Source organism: Rhinoderma darwinii, chromosome 1 (assembly GCF_050947455.1).
Source record: "Rhinoderma darwinii isolate aRhiDar2 chromosome 1, aRhiDar2.hap1, whole genome shotgun sequence".
Classification (NCBI taxonomy): Eukaryota; Metazoa; Chordata; class Amphibia; order Anura; family Rhinodermatidae; genus Rhinoderma; species Rhinoderma darwinii.
Window position 1 is genome coordinate 527366421 of NC_134687.1, and position 18859 is coordinate 527385279.

The 18859-nt window shown below is 41.6% G+C and overlaps 1 protein-coding gene across 8 annotated transcripts in view; it reads right to left on the reverse strand.

The window, feature by feature from the left end:
• Window positions 1-5809: 5809 nt before the first annotated feature.
• PAM (peptidylglycine alpha-amidating monooxygenase) overlaps window positions 5810-18859 on the reverse strand; it is a 223999-nt gene continuing 210949 nt past the window's right edge. For 6 of the 8 annotated variants that reach the window (XM_075836954.1, XM_075836985.1, XM_075836942.1 and 3 more), the window contains 4 exons: window positions 16062-16115; window positions 11017-11229; window positions 10787-10843; window positions 5810-6549 (listed from right to left, as the gene is read on the reverse strand). In XM_075836954.1, the coding sequence (XP_075693069.1) occupies window positions 6365-6549; window positions 10787-10843; window positions 11017-11229; window positions 16062-16115 (509 nt within the window). In that variant the 3' untranslated portion in view covers window positions 5810-6364. The remainder of the gene's footprint in view (window positions 6550-10786; window positions 10844-11016; window positions 11230-16061; window positions 16116-18859) is intronic. The other 2 variants (XM_075836992.1, XM_075836979.1) reach the window with 1 other exon arrangement.

Here is an 18859-nt window from a genome sequence, read left to right on the forward strand (position 1 = left end):
AAATCCTTTAGGGATTGGCTTTTAGCCGTGAGTGAGGTAAGGATGTCTAGTGTTTGCAAATTTTTATGTTGTCGTTCCGGTTTGGAAATTTACTCATACAACGCAGAAATGTTTCGCCTTCTAATTCTATTTTGGTACGAACTATTAGAAATGAATTCACCTCTAATCACCGCCTTATGAGCCTCCCAAATCACTGGCATAGGGCATTGCTCTCAAGTATTAGTTTGGAAATAAGATGCTAAAGACGAGGCAATACATTTTCTAATAGCATCAGAGTTGAGTAGACTTTCATTCAGGGACCATGTCTTATGTTCAGATGGTCTATGTGTTAGCGAGGTGCGTAACAGTAGAGGAGAGTGATCTGAATGTATAGTGGTAAGAATTCGTACTGCCGCAATATTTGGCAGTATCGATAGAGGAAGAAATAGATAGTCGAGTCTCTGATAGGAATTGTGTGAAGATGAGAAGTGCGTATAATCAATTGCAGTTGGGTGCATATACCACCAGGTATCAATTAAGGGAAAGGATTGCAGAGATTTTTTAATATGTGAAAGTGTTCTGTGCGAAAGCGAGGACTTTTTTGAAGAAGAGTTAAGGCACGATTCCAGAGCCACGTTTAGGTCCCATATACCTTCTATAAAAGTCCTAACTTTGTCTAGTACAGATGGGATCCATGAAGCCTGGTTGGTGCTAGTTACAGATAGATTACCCAACGTAACTAGTGATCCAGCCAAGAGGCCTTTTATGAATATATATCTGCCTTCACTGTCACAAAGTGTATCATGTAAAACAAAGGGTACATGTTTGGCGAGGGCTATTGCAACTCCACAAGAGTTTTTGGTTGAGGAATGCGAATGAAACCATATGTTGTAATGCGATCTATGGAAAGAAGGGGATTTATGGGCCCGTAAATGGGTTTCTTGAAACAATACAATGTCTGCTTTGGTGTATTTTAGATAATGAAGGATTTGCAAACGTTTGACCGGTGACTTTAGGCCTCGAACATTGTAAGAAACTATTGACCATGTTGGATGAGGGTTAGTCATAGTGACGCTGTGGAATCTGAGACGTTAGAAACTGTATCTCTCCCGAAGAAATGTCCTATAAAATGGGGAAGGAGAGCAAGGGATGAATGGAACATAAACATAACTAGTACAGTTTGTAACAATACTATAGGTGTAACATCGGTGAATCGGTTCACCATGAACAACTGTTGCAAGCAAACAAACGTCATTTGACGTGGCAGAGCAATAGAGAAAATTTTAAGGTGAAAGATACCAGAGTGGAAGTAGGAAACCAGGTGTAGGTACACTGGTGCAACAGGGTGTACCTTAGACTTTTTGGGTCTACCAAACTGGGTAAGACAAAGATGTCTATAAGTGATGTGAATAATCTGCGATGTGAATAATCTGCTGACTATGAATGTTATTACTCCCCTCGAAAATAAACATATATAGGAGAAGTAAAATGTAAAACAGAGTTCACAATTAGAAGAGAACTGTATGTAAGATAACTCGGCATTCCAGCATGAACACTTGGAGACTAACAGCAAGTTGGGGGGAGTGAAGTAGAAAATATAAGTCAACATACATTCTCTCACTATCTAACTTCAGCATCAAGAGTACATAGAAACCATATGGGTTGGTTGCATCAATTAAACATTTCAACGTAACATCACGTAGAGGTATTTCAGAGACGCGGTGGTATATGAAAAAACAGATCTGACTAGGTCTCAGAACCAATCAAGTCTAGCTCTGGTAAATAAACATGAATATAATAGACAGTCTCTGTTCACACACTCGGAACAGGTCTTGAAAGGATATAAACGCCCACTTCTGGATGTATTCTTTGGAGTAAAGCAGTAGACGTTAGAGTCACTTCGTACTCAAGAAGGGTCTGATAGTGAAGAGGACATTGGAGCATTGTGGGATCGGCGTCGTGCTCTTTGACTCTTAGGTGTATGAACTGTTTCCCATTGAGGTAATAGAGGAATGTGTTGGAGATGGGCTGCGTCATGCACCATTTCCAGATTAGGATAAACCCCCAGGGAGATGTCAAGTTCAGAGCAGATGTTTCTGATGTCTGACGAGGATCTAGCTGTGAATCTCTTCCCATTTACGGAGGAGAGTCCAAATGGGAAGAGCAAGCAAAATGGAATCGGTTTCTGCCGTAGTGCAGATGTAAAGGGTTTCAGGAATCGACGTTTGTGTGCCAAAGAGTGGTTGGTGCCAAATCTTGGTAAATAGAAATTTGGGTCTCTCCATAGAGAATGTTTGCTGATCGTCTACTTTTCTGTATGATGCGATCTTTAATTCTGTAGTCCAAAATTCTGCAAATGATGTCCCTCAAGGGGTCCGAAGGGGATGGCTTTGGGCGTAGTGATCTGTGAGCCCTCTCAATGACCAGGTTTGGATGATCTTCGGGGGCTAGGAATTTATGGAATGTCACGGTTAGAGCGGTAAGAATATCATCATTGGCAATTGACTTAGGCAGACCCTTGATGCGAAAGTTATTCCTCCTATCTCTATTTTCGTGGTCTTCTAGTATGGAATACATTTTATTAATGTGTTCTTCCTGAGACTGTAGGCAAATGGTAAGGTAAGAAGAGGAGGAAATGAAGGTCGTTTGTGTCTTTTCTAGCGCGTCAACTCTATTACCAACTTGTAAGAGCTCTTATTTAATATCAGAGAGATCGTTGGCAAGCGGTTCAAGCGCTTTAGCCAATATTCGCTTCATAAAAGGACCTAGAGACTGGAAGTTCCTTTTCCTCTATATTTTGTTCATCTTCACTAAATTGCTCCAACTCTGAGTCTCTGCGTTTGGGGATGTCCTTTAATTGTGAGGATGATTTGGATTGATTTAACGCCCCCCCCCCCCAATAGTTTTTTTACAAATTTGTCCATCTCTGCTTGTGGAGGTCGTGGATGTGGGCGCAAGTCTGTAGCGGTTTGTTTCGGACCGATTTTCACCATGTTAACTAAGAGGATATTGTAGCGGAAGTATTTTCTCTATTCGGGCTCACCACTGACAAAAGTGTATTACATAGTCATATGTGGTCTTGGTGCACTTGCAATAGAAGGGATAGATATCACTGAGGTAACATGAACTTGGCTCCAGAGAAAAATTGAAGGATACCACAATACCACAATGGGCCCTGCAGGGAGGGTTAGGACTAAGTGATGTCCGGTAGGTAATGGAAGTATTCCAATGACCGTACTAATCAACCGATCAGCAGCAAAAAAAATTGGGTCAAGGGCCTTTTAAATGTGAAATAACAATGACTTCTCAAATCTCAATGTGGCGAGTCTGATTTTTATGTCATAGATTGTGCTGGTACAGGTAACTCCGTATCAAGAGCAAGCGCTGTCAGCAAAGAACCTCTATTATTCCCTTGACTCCAAGGGTAGTAGTGTTCAACTTTCAAATGGCGGGCGCCTATGTCCAGGCGGTGAAGGCAGGTGTGGTGGGGGCTGGGGTGGGGTGAGGTTATTGCACAGTGGGTTTATGCCCAATTCAATTGCCTCATAGAGGCTACTCACCAAGCCCCAAGAATGTCCACACATGAAGGCAGAGATGAGTCCAAGATGGCGGCCGCGGCCCAGTACCAGCCGTCCCAGCCGAACCCCGGGGTCCCTGTATGGCAGAGAGAAGCCCTTTCGTGGCGGTATGCAGGGTGAGGGACCCAGAAAGGAGCTCCTCCGTCTCAGAGGCTCCACTCCGGATGAATGTCAGGCATGCCGCCGAGCGAGCCGTCCGTCTGGCCGCAATGAAAATAGAGGCCGCGGCTTTCATTCCCGCTGGTAGGCCTCAAACCCGGGAGGAGGCCGAAAAAGCTGAACCCATTCTCAAAATAATCAGCGGGAGGCGAGGAGGATAGTGCCACTGATGGTATCCCGGTTTTAAGGTGGGAGAAGTTCGGATGGCGCTGGATGAGGCTCGATGTTCAGGAGCGCTCTTCAGATGCGACCATCCAGTTCCGCTGCTAGCCACCCAGAAAAAACAAAAACCCCTTATACTTACCCAGGAGTCTGTGTTTCTTCCTCCAGGCTGGCCTCCTGGGATGACCACTGCAGCCTATCACAGGCTGTAGCAGCCGGTCACATGGGATGAAACATCACATCATCCCAGGAGACTGGCCTGGATGACGTCACAGGGCCGGCCTCCTGGGATAACGCTTCATACCATGTGACCGCCCCTGCAGCCAATCACAGGCTGCCGTGGTCTCCTGGGATGAAACGTCTTCCCAGGAAGCCGGCCTACTAGCAGATCGGCTAAGTGCTGCAGTTTGTCGCTGCGGACATTCCGGCCGAAAAACTGCACCACAGTTTGGTGCGGTTTCCATCCGAATACACTGCGGCGCACAGGGCCGCAAGGTATTCGCCCCGTGTGAACTCAGCCTTAGAGTTGTTGTCCCAGCAAGACAATTCCCATTTACAATGAACCCATCCTGGTAATTAGCGGTGGCTGGCTATAGATTTCCACTGTAAAGCCCATGGACGATGGTGCAGGGAACATGCTGGCTATTGAAATAAATGTAATAGGTGGTCGCTCTTCACTCTGTTGCTGCCCCCCATGATGTCCATATTGCCTTATATTAGGACAATCCCTTTAAAAGTATATTTAACACGCAGCTGACAGCTATTGATATTTAAACCACAATATCAAAATAATTGTGTAAAGGATTTACCTGACACAGCTTCTGTGTCGACGCCCGTGGTTAATCAGCCTGCATCTGTTCCTAGGTCTGCTAGAGTGACTCGATCTGCTACCACTCAGGCTGGTAGGCTGAGGAGTGGGAGAGCCTATCGCAGCCTGGCCAGACAGTTCTAGCTCCCGCCCTTGGTCTACTTATACCTTCATTTGCTGCTTGTCCTTTGCCTGTGATTCTCCTGTTTCCTGGCTCTGCTGTTCCTGCTGTTACCATTGACCTCTGCTTCATATTGACCCTGGCTTGACTGACTATTCTCCTGCTCTGCATTTGTTACCACGTACACTCCTGGTTTGACTCGGCTCGTCCACTACTCTGTTGCTCACGGTGTTGCCGTGGGCAACTGCCCCACTTCCCTTTGCTTCTGTGTACCCTTGTCTTGTTTGTCTGTCGTGCACATATTGAGCGTAGGGACCGTCTCCCAGTTGTACGCCGTCGCCTAGGACGGGCTGTGCAAGTAGGCAGGGACTGAGTGGCGGGTAGATTAGGGCTCACCTGTCTGTCTCCCTATCCTGACATTACAATTGTCTGTAATTTATAGGCTATGTACACCTTTGAAAACTATTTTGTTTTATTAAATCAATGTTCAAAACATGATTCTAAACATTTTTCAATCGACTTTAGTAAAAATTTTGTTTCGATTTTTTGATACAGCTTCTATGTATCCTCTATACTTAGATGCTGTAGCGATCACGATCTGCCAAATTAGTCAGTGAAGTCTCTATCATACTGGATCTCCATTATATTGAACACATTTAAGTTGATGAAGGTGGAAGTGATCAATATTATGGTGATCCTGTGTGTAAAACACACACAGCACCCAGTCTCAACCGATGCGTCAGTTCAGCTCAACTGACGGAATCGGCTGATAGTGAACGATACAGCTTCTATGTATACAGTATACACAGAAGATGCATCAGAAAAACGAAACAACATTTTTCATAAAAGTCAATTAAAAAAATGTTAAGAATCACATGAAACATTGATACAATAATTAAATGTTTGATTTTAAAATAGTTTTTACATTTGTTTTTGTAATGTACAAATCTAAAATGTATAAGAGACAGGAAAAGTAACACACAAATTCAAAAGTAGTCTGAGTTTAATGCTCTGCGAACACTTTATTACACAAAGTACATTCAGTTTCTGAAAATAGTGTTTTAAACAGTGTAACCATCTAAAAATAAGACATCCCAATAACACCAAGAACAAAAATTAAATATTTTTTTTATATATTTTTTACAGTTTTAATTATATTTGGACGCTATATCATATTGTGAATTTAAAAAAATAGAAGAGATTTAGCAGCTTTGCATTTTATGTGGCACACATCTTTGTACTGCGATTAGTTGTGACTTTAAAAGGCATGAAAACAATAAATTGGCAATTAAAGTGCTACTGGAGAAGCAGAGAAAGGCCATGAAACAATGGAGAACTCCCAATGAACCAAAAAACATAAGAATTACGTAGACTAAGAAGCTTCCTATAGTGATAACAAAAGGGTTCTGAATGTTCACATAAGGACTACAACTGCACTTATAAGGGAAAATAAAGAAAACATGACACTTGTACAGCCCACAGAGACTAGTACAGTTACAATTAAATACACTATCTTAAACGTGCTAAAGGGCCAAGGGTTGAGTGGAAGTAGTCATTTCAGGAAGTAGATGCTGGCACTGGTGGGATAGTGGGTGCTGAATACTCTTCTTCTGAATCTGATCCATCATCGTCATCCTTTTCTTGGTCGCTACCTTCTGTGCTAAGTCTGTCAAAACCTTTTCGACTATATCCTTTGTGACTTGCAAAGAAGGTCCCTAAATTAAGGCCTCCAGTTCCTTTGCCTGGAAGAAAAGGCATAATGGCATAAGAAACGCTCCTCTATTGTAAAAGTATAGTGCATTGGAACGAAAAAGAATATATTATACAAATTTAAGCACACCAGTATTTATTTATGCGACCAATTCCATAATTAAATAGTCATGTCATAGGTAACATATTGAGCCACGGACAAATTCTGTTACTTCAGGGTAGAACGGATTCTTGTAAAACCTTCTCCATGCTGTCCACCAGGGTAAAAATCAGCTATGACAGGTGATATATAGCTATCTCTAGTGTGGACGGTCAGATTTAAAGGATATGTAAACATTTGTATTATTGCTCCAATGCATTTAAAATAAAAAAAATAAAAATGATAAAATAGTCTAAATGAAAAAAAATCCTATAATTTTGTATTTCCACGGTTACAGAATACAAACAAATCCAATGTAGTCTGATCCAGAATTCATGTGTTACTCCTTTTCACCTGCCCCATCTTTTACCACCTGTAGTTTAAAAATAGGAAAATATGAGGGACAGAGGAAGACATGACTAGAAGATCAGACTGCACAGGGGTTGTTTGTAGTCTATAGCCATGGAGACATAGGTCTGCATAGGAGCTGTAGACACAAATGGACACACCCTAAAAACAAAAATCTCATAAAATCAAGACTTTTTGCAAAGGAGTTATTTTTTATTTTTTATTTTTCATGCATTGAAGCCATTGGTTGCAAAAGTGTACATAGCATTTAACAAACATTCAATTACCCTAAAGACTGCACCAATTTATTTATTTTTTTCTTGCAAGAAAACTTTTATTTCTGGAAATGTGCTTAATAGACATTTAAGAACTACAAAATATTTTTTCTCAATTTTAAGCCAAAATGGAGGGTTAAAAAACATGTTATCACATCCAATATATTTGTATACTCTCTAAAACACAAAAATCTCATAAATTAATGCATCATAGCTGACCGTAGTTAGAGCAGTTGCTACAACAACAAATCAGTATTTGAAAAGCAGGGTCTCCTTGTGTATTCTTAATTAGCGGCTACACAAGGCACCATAGAACATAAAATCAGTCCAGCAGTGATGTGATAAGTGACGTTCTTTTCAAGGAGTTTTCCGAGTCAACACTTATGTGTCCGTGCTTTTAACCTCTGAATGTGATTACATTTGTAATGCACTTACTGTATCAAAATTGGCCCCGTTTCCCGATGCTGCCATGGGGCACATGACTGGTGACATCACTCTCTTTGACCCCTCGGTTCACAATCCGTATACCGATCATGTGGTCCAACTGTTAAAAGTATCTGCCTGGTAGACAGCACGTCACTAGTGGACGTGCCGTCTATGGGTTGTTCCGTTATACAGCCAGGAACGCGCGTGTGCACACTTAACAGTTTGACCACGTGATAGGTATACAGTTCGTAAACAGAGGGGGCAAAGAGTAACGTCACCAGTGGCAGCATCAGGAAACAGCCAATTTTGATACAGTAAGTGCATTACAAATGTAATCACATTCAGAGGTTAAAAGCACTGACACATAATAGTGTTAAAACTCGGAAAACCCCTTTAAATTGAATATTTCAATACGTTTTCTAATGTTTTAACCAGTAAGACAACAGTATACAGTAGTGATTAAGCAAAAGTAAATGACAGTTTAGGAAGATTAATTTCCACTGACGCTAAGAACACACCAAACACATTCTGTTCCTTAGATGCCATTATTACGCTAATTTACATCGGCAGGAAATGCACACCTTTTAATAAATTTACCGCGTCTTTGGCGGTCTGTGTGTCAGAAATGCCAATATATATCTGCTATGAGCAGGTGTAGATTTTCGCCATAACTTACAGCAGTTATGTTAGATCAATCTGGGCTCTGCCCCTCCTGCTTAACCCTGCCTACGTTTTCACCACTTTTGGAACGTGGTGAGAGAAATAAGTACTCGCAAATTTTAGCGCAACTATGGTGTGGGACTAAATGTGCAACTTTTTTTTTTTTTTTTACGAAAAACTTGCGAAAACCTTTTAATATTTTTCTTCATTGAACTGCACCTATAGACAAACTGAAAGGAGGGACAGGAAGCAGGTAAATGAATAAACTAGAGATTGTTAATGTAGCCAATATTATTTTCTACGTAAAACCTGATGTTGTCAGAAGAGGAGTAATGGGGTCTGCACAGCTTCACCGGCTTTATATTATGTAATGACTACGGTCTGGCAAATGGTCAGTAAAGAAAGCACTTACCGCACAGCTGATATTCAAGGTAGTATATAAATACACAATATATATGCAGTCTAGGGGGCCTTCTACTACCTTTAGAAAAATAATAGTCATTCTGACCATTTGATCACATGCCAGAGACTATGCACTTTCCTATCAATGTCTCCTAATTACTGGTGGATTGGTAGAACAGTAAATGAGGTGGTCTATGGCTAGCTGCCCTGTTCTTAAATTAGCAGTTAGAAAACGTAGGGGGCTGTATAACACAGAGGAATTTTGTTGTCAACGTCTGTCCCTGGGTAAGCTACTGTTATGTCGCAAGTGTGTTTCTGCCAGGTCCTGCTGTAACATCACAAGCGAGTTTCAGGCAGGTAAATTATAGTGACATCACAAGTGGCTTTTAGTCAGGTGGGCTTCTGTGAGATCACATGTGTGTTTCTGTCTGGTGAGCTGCTGTGACATCACAAGTGGGTCTTGGTCGGGTAATCTGCTGTGATATCACAAGGGGGGTTTTCATCTAGTGAGCGAATGTGTCATCACAAGTGGGTCTTGATAAGGTAATCTGCTGTGATATCACTAGTGGAATTTTGATCTGGTGAGCTGCTGTGCCATCACAAGTGGGTTTCAGTCCAGTAATCTGCTGTGACATCCACTGAGTTTCTGTTAGGTGAGCGAATGTGACATCACAACCTTTTTAGTGAGGTACTGGGACATCATAATTGTTTCGGTAAGGTTAGCTGTTGTGACATCACAAGTACTGTAGGTTTTAGTCAAGTAAGCTGCTTTGAGTCACAACCATCAGTCAGGTAAGCTCAGGGGCAGACATACCATGTGTATGATCAAATTAGCAGTTTGGATTGAAGGAGCCTGTATACTATTGTTGCGCACACACGCGCGCACACACGCACACGCACAGTGTTCTTTGTTGTGCATGCACGCACACGATCAAATAGTCAGAAAGGACAAGGTGAGGCAAAATAATAAAATATAGAGTAATGATATTACTAATGTAACCTGCTTACTTAGACTATGATGTAGGATAACATCAGAAAGTTTAAAACATTCTCCATTTCCATTAACTCTCCATCAATAGATTCTTATAAAGTATTTTTTTCTGTATAATATGCCTAGCACATCAAAGACTGGTATCTATCCCGGTTTATACATAAAATTGTTCAGACATACATGCATGTGTATATAGAGGATATAGTGATTCTCAACCTTTTTCATAAGGAAAAAACCCTAAAAGAGCATGAGAAGGCGGCACATGACCACCTTTAGGGCCAGTTCACACAGAGTTTTTTGACACGTTTTTTGACACGGAAACCGCGTCAGAAAACGCACCAAATAACGTCCGAAAATGGCTCCCATTGATTTCAATGGGAGGCGAAGGCGTTTTTTTTCCCGCGAGCGTAAAAAACGGCTTGCGGGAAAAAGAAGGAACATGCTCTATCTTCAGTCGTTTACGCGTCTGAGGCAGAGAAAGCGTATTTCGCAGAGTTTTATGCCCGCGGCGCTCAATGGCCGCGGGCGAAAAACACAGCGAAAATCGGCGTGCAGGCAGAGTAAAATCTGCCTCTAAATTCCAAACAGAATTTTGAGGCAGATTTTACTCCTACAAAAAACTCAGCCTTAGACGGAATTGGTCACCAGGACAAACCTCTTCAACAGGGTATCTCTTATATGCCCTAAGCCTGTTGGCTCTTTATGTTAAGTTGGTGTTAGTTAGCTTCTGGAGTGAGCTGCGGATGAGGCCATGCTCAGCCAATTGGAATGCTAAATTAACATACAGGGTGCACCCATGGCTTGTTTTTTACAGTGCTTCTAAAGTTAAAGGGGTCTGTCCTGGTGACAGATTCACTTTAACAGCATTGTGTTCCCCCACTCCTGAATGCTTTTCCTGATCTTATTTAATCTAACATTCTTCAGTCAACGCTCAGTTTAAGCTCAGTTTAACTTTAAGCTGAATACAAGAATACTAAAAGCTACAGTTTATTTCCATGGCATTTCATTCAAACAAATAAGATGCAAACCTCTTAGTTTTCCTAGGATCCCTCCAGATGATGGTTCGGATTTGTGTTCGCCTTCACCTGGAAAAAGTACCAAAACATTGGCTGCTCTTAAGCCATATTTATATTGCCATGAATATGAAATGATGATATGTTTGATGAGTATTATTCATTTCAGATCACTATGACTAGATCATGATGAGAAATGTAATCTCTCCTTTAAATAGCTACAATATGATTATACGATAACATACCCCCATACATTCTGCTCTTCCTCCAGCGTATGAATATTGCAATGCCAACCAAGACCACAACAGGAATTATCAACAGGGTAATAATGAGGACAACAGAGACTCCAACTTTGCTTTCTTCTACAGCGGTCTGCTTCGCCTGTCCATGGTGCTGTTCCATGGCTGTCGTGTTTGATTTGGGTCGGCTTCGCACATGAGTCTCCAAAATTTCAGTTTCTATAAATACAGTATTAGCATTAGCAGTATACACTTAAAAAAAAACAACAAAGAAAATCTCACCCTCTATATGGTCTGCACTAATATTAATTTCCTCACTACCATAGGATGTAATAGTATGTCACGGTAAACGGATCATTTCTGAAACCACCATGCTAGTACGTAGCGGTTCCAGGTGTCACCAACAGCCCTCATCCCGATGTAATGGAGCTTTCTCCCATCCCAGCCTTTTAACTCCTTTGATACTGTGGTCAATAGAAACCACAGAACCTAAGTGGTTTGATAGAGAGTAGTGGCTCCATATGTCAACGAATGGGCCAACCCACCCCGATGGGTTGGCATGGCAGCCGGGGGCCTAGCAAAGGCAACCAGACCTACGATGTATATGCCCCTATTTGGTTGTCTGCCAGCTTAAGACTGATAGACATATTACATTGAAATACATTAGTATTGCAATGTATTATAGAAGCTATTGCAGGATCGAATGTTTAAGTTCCCTAAATAGACAAAAAAAATAATTGTAAAACTTTTTGAAGATAAATTAATTGGTTCCAAAAATAGAAAAAACAACAACACGTTCTTTGCCACAAAATATAGCTTTTTTCCAACCCTGAAAAAAAGTTATAGAAGTTGATTAATAAGTTACCGTATTTTACAGACTATAAGACGCAGTTTTTAGCAAGAATAAATTTTGCTAAAAAGTCCCTGCGTCTTATAGTCTGCAGTCAAGGGACCCGGCATCGCTGGACCCCATTACTGCTTCATTACTTAACCCCTTCTCGACCCATCATGGAGCGGGGGATGATGTATACACTGCAGGTGTCAGCTTATGATACGCTGCTGTAATGGCCAGAAACAGCGATTTCGCTGTTCCTAGCAGTTTAAAGGGATTGTGCCATAAAACACATGTATCCCCTATCCACGTGATAGGGGATACATGTGTGATCGATAAGGAGAACGGGGACCGATATTTACCAAGAGCGCTGCATGAGAAGCTGTGACTTCCGCGTTCTGTGTCCGGCAGCTTCATAGAGTTCAATGGGATTCTTCTGGGCATGCACGAGCGGCTCTCCATTGATCTCTAACAGATAAGCCGGACACAGAACCCGGAAGTCCAGGCTTCTCATGTAGCTCTCTGGGTGATTTTTGGTCCCCAGTTCTCCTTATCACTGGGGTCCCAGCGGTCAGACCCACATCGATATCCCATGTAGCCCCTATCCTGTGGATAGGGGATACATGTGTTTTATGGCAAACACTTTTAACTAGTTAAATGCTGTGGTCAATAGCGACCGCAGCATTTATAGGGATTTTTCTATGAAAGACATTTATGACATATCCACAGGATATGCCATAAATGTCAGATAGATGCAGGTCCCACCTCTGGGACCCACACATATCTCTAGAACGGGGCCCCCTAAACCCCGTTCTAGCTTTCTGTGCTCTCCCAGCCACTTGATTGCATGTGGAGTCACTGAAATAGCGTAACTCGCTGAGCTACACTGTTTCCGTAACTCCCATAGAACTGAACAGTAGTTACGGAAACAGCGTAGCTCGCATGCTACGCTGCTTCCGTAACTGCCATTCACTACTATGGGAGTTAGGAAAACAGCGTAACTCAGTGAATTACGCTGTTTCATTAACTCCACATGCAAACAAGTGGCCGCTGGTTCAAGTCCCCTAGGGGAACTAATAAAATGTGTGAAAAAAAAAAAATGTTCGATACATTTTCAGGAGTGTAAAAATATTAAAAGTTCAAAAAAAATAATTAAATAATTTGGGATCGGTGCATCCGTAAAAGTCCGATCTATTACAATATAGTGTTATTTAACTCACACGGTGAGATAAAAAATGTAAAAACATGAAAATAGTTTTTTGGTCACCTTAGCACTTAAAAAAGGAAAGAAAAAAAAAAAAGTGATCAAAAAAATCGTATGTACCAAAAAAATGTTGCCAATAAAACTATAGCTCGTCCCGAAAAAATAAGCCCTCACACCGCTCAGTCGATTAAAAAAATAAATATTAAAAATGTTTTGCCTCTCAGAATGTGGTGAAACAGAATAAATAATTTGATAACATATAATTTTTTTCCTATTTTTTGTTATCTAAAACCTGGGTGCGTCTTATGGTCAGGTGCGTCTTATAGTCCGAAAAATACGGTATATGTACCCAAAAATAGTGTCTTTGAAAAATACAACTAATCCTGCAAAACCAAGCAGTCATATAAAAGATACACGGCTTAAAAAAATAAGTCAAATTATAGTTCTCAGAATGCAGTGATCTAAATAAAGGAAAAAAAAACACTGCATCCTTTACGCACAAAACAGGCTGTGTCCTTAAGGGGCAGGTGGGCAACCCGAACCGGTTGTTAAAATTACAGCCGGTTCGCAGAACCGGGTGATGCGGGAAGCTGGAACCGGTCCACAGCACTCAATTGTACCCACATCCTTAGGACGCGGATACAATTGAGTAGCTAAGCGCTACCTTGGTGAGGCACATGATGCCTCGCCATTCGGAGCTTTAGTGATGATGCAGTCGGCGAGATGACATCGCGCCGCTGCATCGTTCCGCTGGAGGAGGACTGGCGTCGCTGGAGGACAGAGCGGGAACGGGACAGGTAAGCATATAACGTGTTTTTTTTCCTTTTCCTTCTACTGTGGGCAGCGTTGGGGGCCTTATCGATAGGGGACTATACAGGGAACAGTAACTACAGTACATAGGTAACAGTAACTACAGGGGACAATACATAGGTAACAGTAACTACAGGGGACAATACATAGGTAACAGTAACTACAGGCGACAATACATAGGTAACAGTAAGTAACTACAGGGTACTATATAGGGAACAGTAACTACAGGGGACAATACATAGGTAACAGTAACTACAGGGGACTATATAGGGGTCCTTATCTGCAGGGAACGCCTCAGGGGGCCCTTATCTACAGGGAACGTCATAGGGGGCTCTATCTACAGGGAACACCACAGGGGGCTCTATCTACAGAGAACACAACAGGGGGCCCTAACTACAGGGAATGCGACATGGGGCCATATCGACAGGGACCGCCACAGGGGGCTCTACCTACAGGAAATTCCACAGGGGGCCCTATCTACAGGGAATGCCACAGGGGGCCCTATCTACAGGGAATTCCAAAGGGGGCCCTATCTACAGGGGGCGCTACAGGGGGCACTATACAGGGAACAGTACAGTGAATGCCACAAGAGGCTCTATCTACAGGGAACGCTACAGGGGGCCCTTTCTTTGTCATACCCAAAGTTTGTCTATGCAAATGGTCTCCTAGTGTTTTACAGTTCCCAGTGTTCCCCGTACCAGTATCCTGTATCCCATGCTATCTTGGTAAAGTGCCGTGATGAGCTGTATTCGTGCTTTGCTGTATTCCACGCCTGTCCTGCTACTCCACGCCTGACGTCTACCTGCTGCCTAGTCCCAGCCGAGCCTGCCTTGCTACTGTCCGAGCTGCCACAGGTACACTATACGAACTATAGACTGTGACCTGCGCCCTGTTGGCCAGCTGCCATACTGTCAAGGCGGTATGGCCCAGTGGGTACACAAACCCAATGGGACATGTATATATGTACTGAGCTTTGTTCGGGTGCTGTATATATGTACCGAGCTTGGTTCTGGTGCTGTATATATGTACCGAGCTTGGTTCTGGTGCTGTATATATGTACTGAGCTTGGTTCTGGTGCTGTATATATATATATATACACACATACTGCTATTTGTTATGTTGCTGTATATATGTGCTGAGCTTGGTTCTGGTGCTGTATATAAGTTCCTAGGTTTGTTCTGGTGCTGTATATATGTACTGAGCTTGGTTCTATTGTTGTATATATGTACTGAGCTTTGTTCTGGTGCTGTATATATGTACTGAGCTTGGTTCTGGTGCTATATATATGTACTGAGCTTTATTCTGGTGCTGTATATATGTACTGAGCTTTGTTCTGGTCCTGTATACATGTTCTGAGCTTTGTTCTGGTGCTGTATATATGTACTGAGCTTGGTTCTATTGTTGTATATATGTACTGAGCCTTGTTCTGGTGCTGTATATATGTACTGAGCTTGGTTCTGGTGCTATATATATGTACTGAGCTTTGTTCTGGTGCTATATATATGTACTGAGCTTGGTTCTGGTGCTGTATATATGTACGGAGATTTGTTCTGGTGTTGTATATATGTACTGAGCTTTGTTCTGGTGCTGTATGTATATATATATATATATATATATATATATATATATATATATATATATATATATATATATATATAAACTGCACTTGGTTATGTGGTGCTGTATATATGTACTGAGCTTTGTTCTGGTGCTGTATATATGTACTGAGCTTTGTTCTGGTGCTGTATATATGTACTGAGCTTTGTTCTGGTGCTGTATATATGTACTGAGCTTTGTTCTGGTGCTGTATATATGTACTGAGCTTTGTTCTGGTGCTGTATATATGTACTGAGCTTTGTTCTGGTGCTGTATATAAGTTCCTAGCTTTGTTCTGATCCTGTATATATGTGCTGAGCTTGGTTCTGGTGCTGTATATAAGTTCCTAGCAACAAGCAGCAGAAATGGGGAGACACCACTGGATCTCCTCAGTACGGTGTGACCACCATTGTCACCTGCCACTTTGCAGAGGCCCCCCATCTTCCTGCTAGAATTTTTCTTTTAATCCGGTGACCTATAAAAGCTTACAAAGCTAATTTAAGTAAAATGATTACACTGCTGTGTCACTTTAAAAGCATTACCATGCTTTTTGTAGGTTGCTAATCCCAATCATCATTCATTTTGGAAGGGATGAGCTGTGAAACGTACCTGTTATTTCTTCAACCTCAATGCCACCCTTTTTCACGGATCGATGCTCATCAACTAAAAAGCAAAACAGAAATGATAAAGTCAGAATGATCAATAAGTATTAAAGAGAGTACTCTAAATATTTAACCCCTTAAGGACTGAGCCTGTGGGGGTCTGACAACCTGATCAGCTGCTCCGGCTGCCGTATGCTATGCAGGGTATGTAGTATTTGGAGCCGGAAGCAGACGGGTCCGGTCACGGAATAGCAGCCGAGCTGCAGCTCTGCTCCTGTTCAAGTGAATAGGAGCACAGTTGCTGTTCTGCAGCACGGCCGCTAAGCAGTGGTCGGTGCCATCTGCTTCCGGCTCCGAATACTGCATAAAGCAGCCAGAGCAGCCGATTGGCGCGGGTTCCGGGTGTCGGACCCCCACCGATCATATACGGATTACCTATTTTGTATCAAAATAGCTGGTATGTGTGAACATTTTGAAAAACTACTCTGTAATGCCTTTGTTTATCCAAGTTTATCCAAGTGATTCTGACATGGTTTTTCGTGACATTTTGTGCTATATTTATGTGCTAAAAGTAGGCCGATACGATTTATATTTTTTTAATTAAAAACACAAAAATAAGAAAATTAAAAAAAACAAAACATTCTATTTTTAACTCCAATATCTCATATATTTATGTACGTGCTCTACTAATGTGTTATCAAATGTATATTTCCATATGTCTACTTTATTTTGACAGCAATGTATTTAAAATCCATTTTTAAATGTATTACATAGTTACATAGTTACATAGTTAGTACGGCTGAAAAAAGACACATGTCCATCAAGTTCAACCAAGGGAAGGGAAAAGGGAAGGAAAAATTTCTACACATAGGAGCTAATATTTTTTTGTTCTAGGAAATTATCTAACCCTTTTTTAAAGCCATCTACTGTCCCTGCTGTGACCAGCTCCTGCGGTAGGCTATTCCATAGATTCACAGTTCTCACTGTAAAGAAGCCTTGTCGCCTCTGCAGCTTGAACCTTTTTTTCTCCAGACGGAGGGAGTGCCCCCTTGTTTTTTGAGGGGGTTTTACAAGGAACAGGATTTCACCATATTTTTTGTATGTGCCATTAATATATTTATATAAGTTAATCATGTCCCCCCTTAGTCGTCTTTTTTCAAGGCTAAATAGGTTTAATTCTTTCAATCTTTCCTCATAACTTAAATTCTCCATGCCCCTAATTAGCTTCGTTGCTCTTCTTTGTATTTTTTCCAACTCCAGGGCATCCTTTCTATGAACTGGAGCCCAGAACTGGACTGCATATTCTAGATGAGGCCTCACTAATGCTTTGTAAAGTGGCAATATTACATCCCTGTCCCGCGAGTCCATGCCTCTTTTAATACACGACAATATCCTGCTGGCCTTTGAAGCAGCTGATTGACACTGCATGCTGTTATTGAGTTTATGATTTACAAGTACACCCAGATCCTTCTCAACAAGTGAATCCGCCAGTGTAGCTCCCCCTAGGACATATGATGCATGCAGGTTGTTGGTACCCAGATGCATAACTTTACATTTATCTACATTAAACTTCATCTGCCAAGTGGACGCCCAAACACTAGGGTTTGTTTAAATCTGCCTGTAATTCATGAACATCTTCCATAGTCTGAACTATATTACATAGCTTGGTGTCATCTGCAAAAATAGAAATAGTGCTATTAATCCCATCCTCTATATCATTAATAAATAAGTTGAATAATAGTGGTCCCAGCACTGAACCCTGGGGTACACCACTTATAACCGGTGACCATTCAGAGAAGGAATCATTGACCACAACTCTCTGGATACGGTCCTTGAGCCAATTCTCAATCCAATTACAAACTATATTTTCTAAACCTATAGTCCTTAATTTACCCATTAGGCGTCTATGGGGGACAGTGTCAAATGCCTTTGCAAAGTCCAAAAACACTAAATCCACAGCGGCCCCTCTGTCTAGACTTCTGCTCACCTCTTCATAAAAACAGATTAGGTTAGTTTGACAACTTCTGTCCTTAGTAAAACCGTGCTGGCTGTCACTTATAATGCTATTTATTGTCACATAATCCTGTATATAGTCCCTCAATAGCCCCTCAAACATTTTCCCCACGATGGATGTTAAGCTTACTGGTCTATAATTACCTGGGGAAGACCTAGAGCCCTTTTTGAAAATAGGCACCACATTTGCCCTGCGCCAGTCCCTTGGCACTATACCAGTCACTAGAGATTCTCTGAATATTATGAAAAGGGGGACAGAAATAACTGAACTAAGCTCTTTAAGAATTCTAGGGTGTAACCCATCTGGTCCCGGGGCCTTGTGCACATTTATTTTATTTAATTTAGCTTGGACCATCTCTACATTCATCCAATTCAGTATATCAACTGATATATTAACAGCACTGGCACCGGCTACATCAGCTGCTCCTTCTTCAGTTGTATATACAGAGCTAAAGAACCCATTTAGTAACTCTGCCTTCTCTTGATCCCCTGTGATCAACTCCCCATTACCATTATCTAGGGGTCCTACATGTTCAGACCTGGGCTTTTTTGCATTTATATGCTTGAAGAATTTTTTAGGATTTGTTTTACTATCCTTTGCCACCTGCCTTTCATTTTGTATTTTTGCTAATTTTATTACATTTTTACAGATTTTATTAAGCTCTTTATATTTTACAAAGGCTGCAGATGTACCCTCAAATTTGTATTTTTTAAATGCCCTTTTTTTGTCATGTATTGCCCCTTTCACAGAAGGTGTAAGCCATGTGGGGTTTAATTTGAGTCGTTTATACT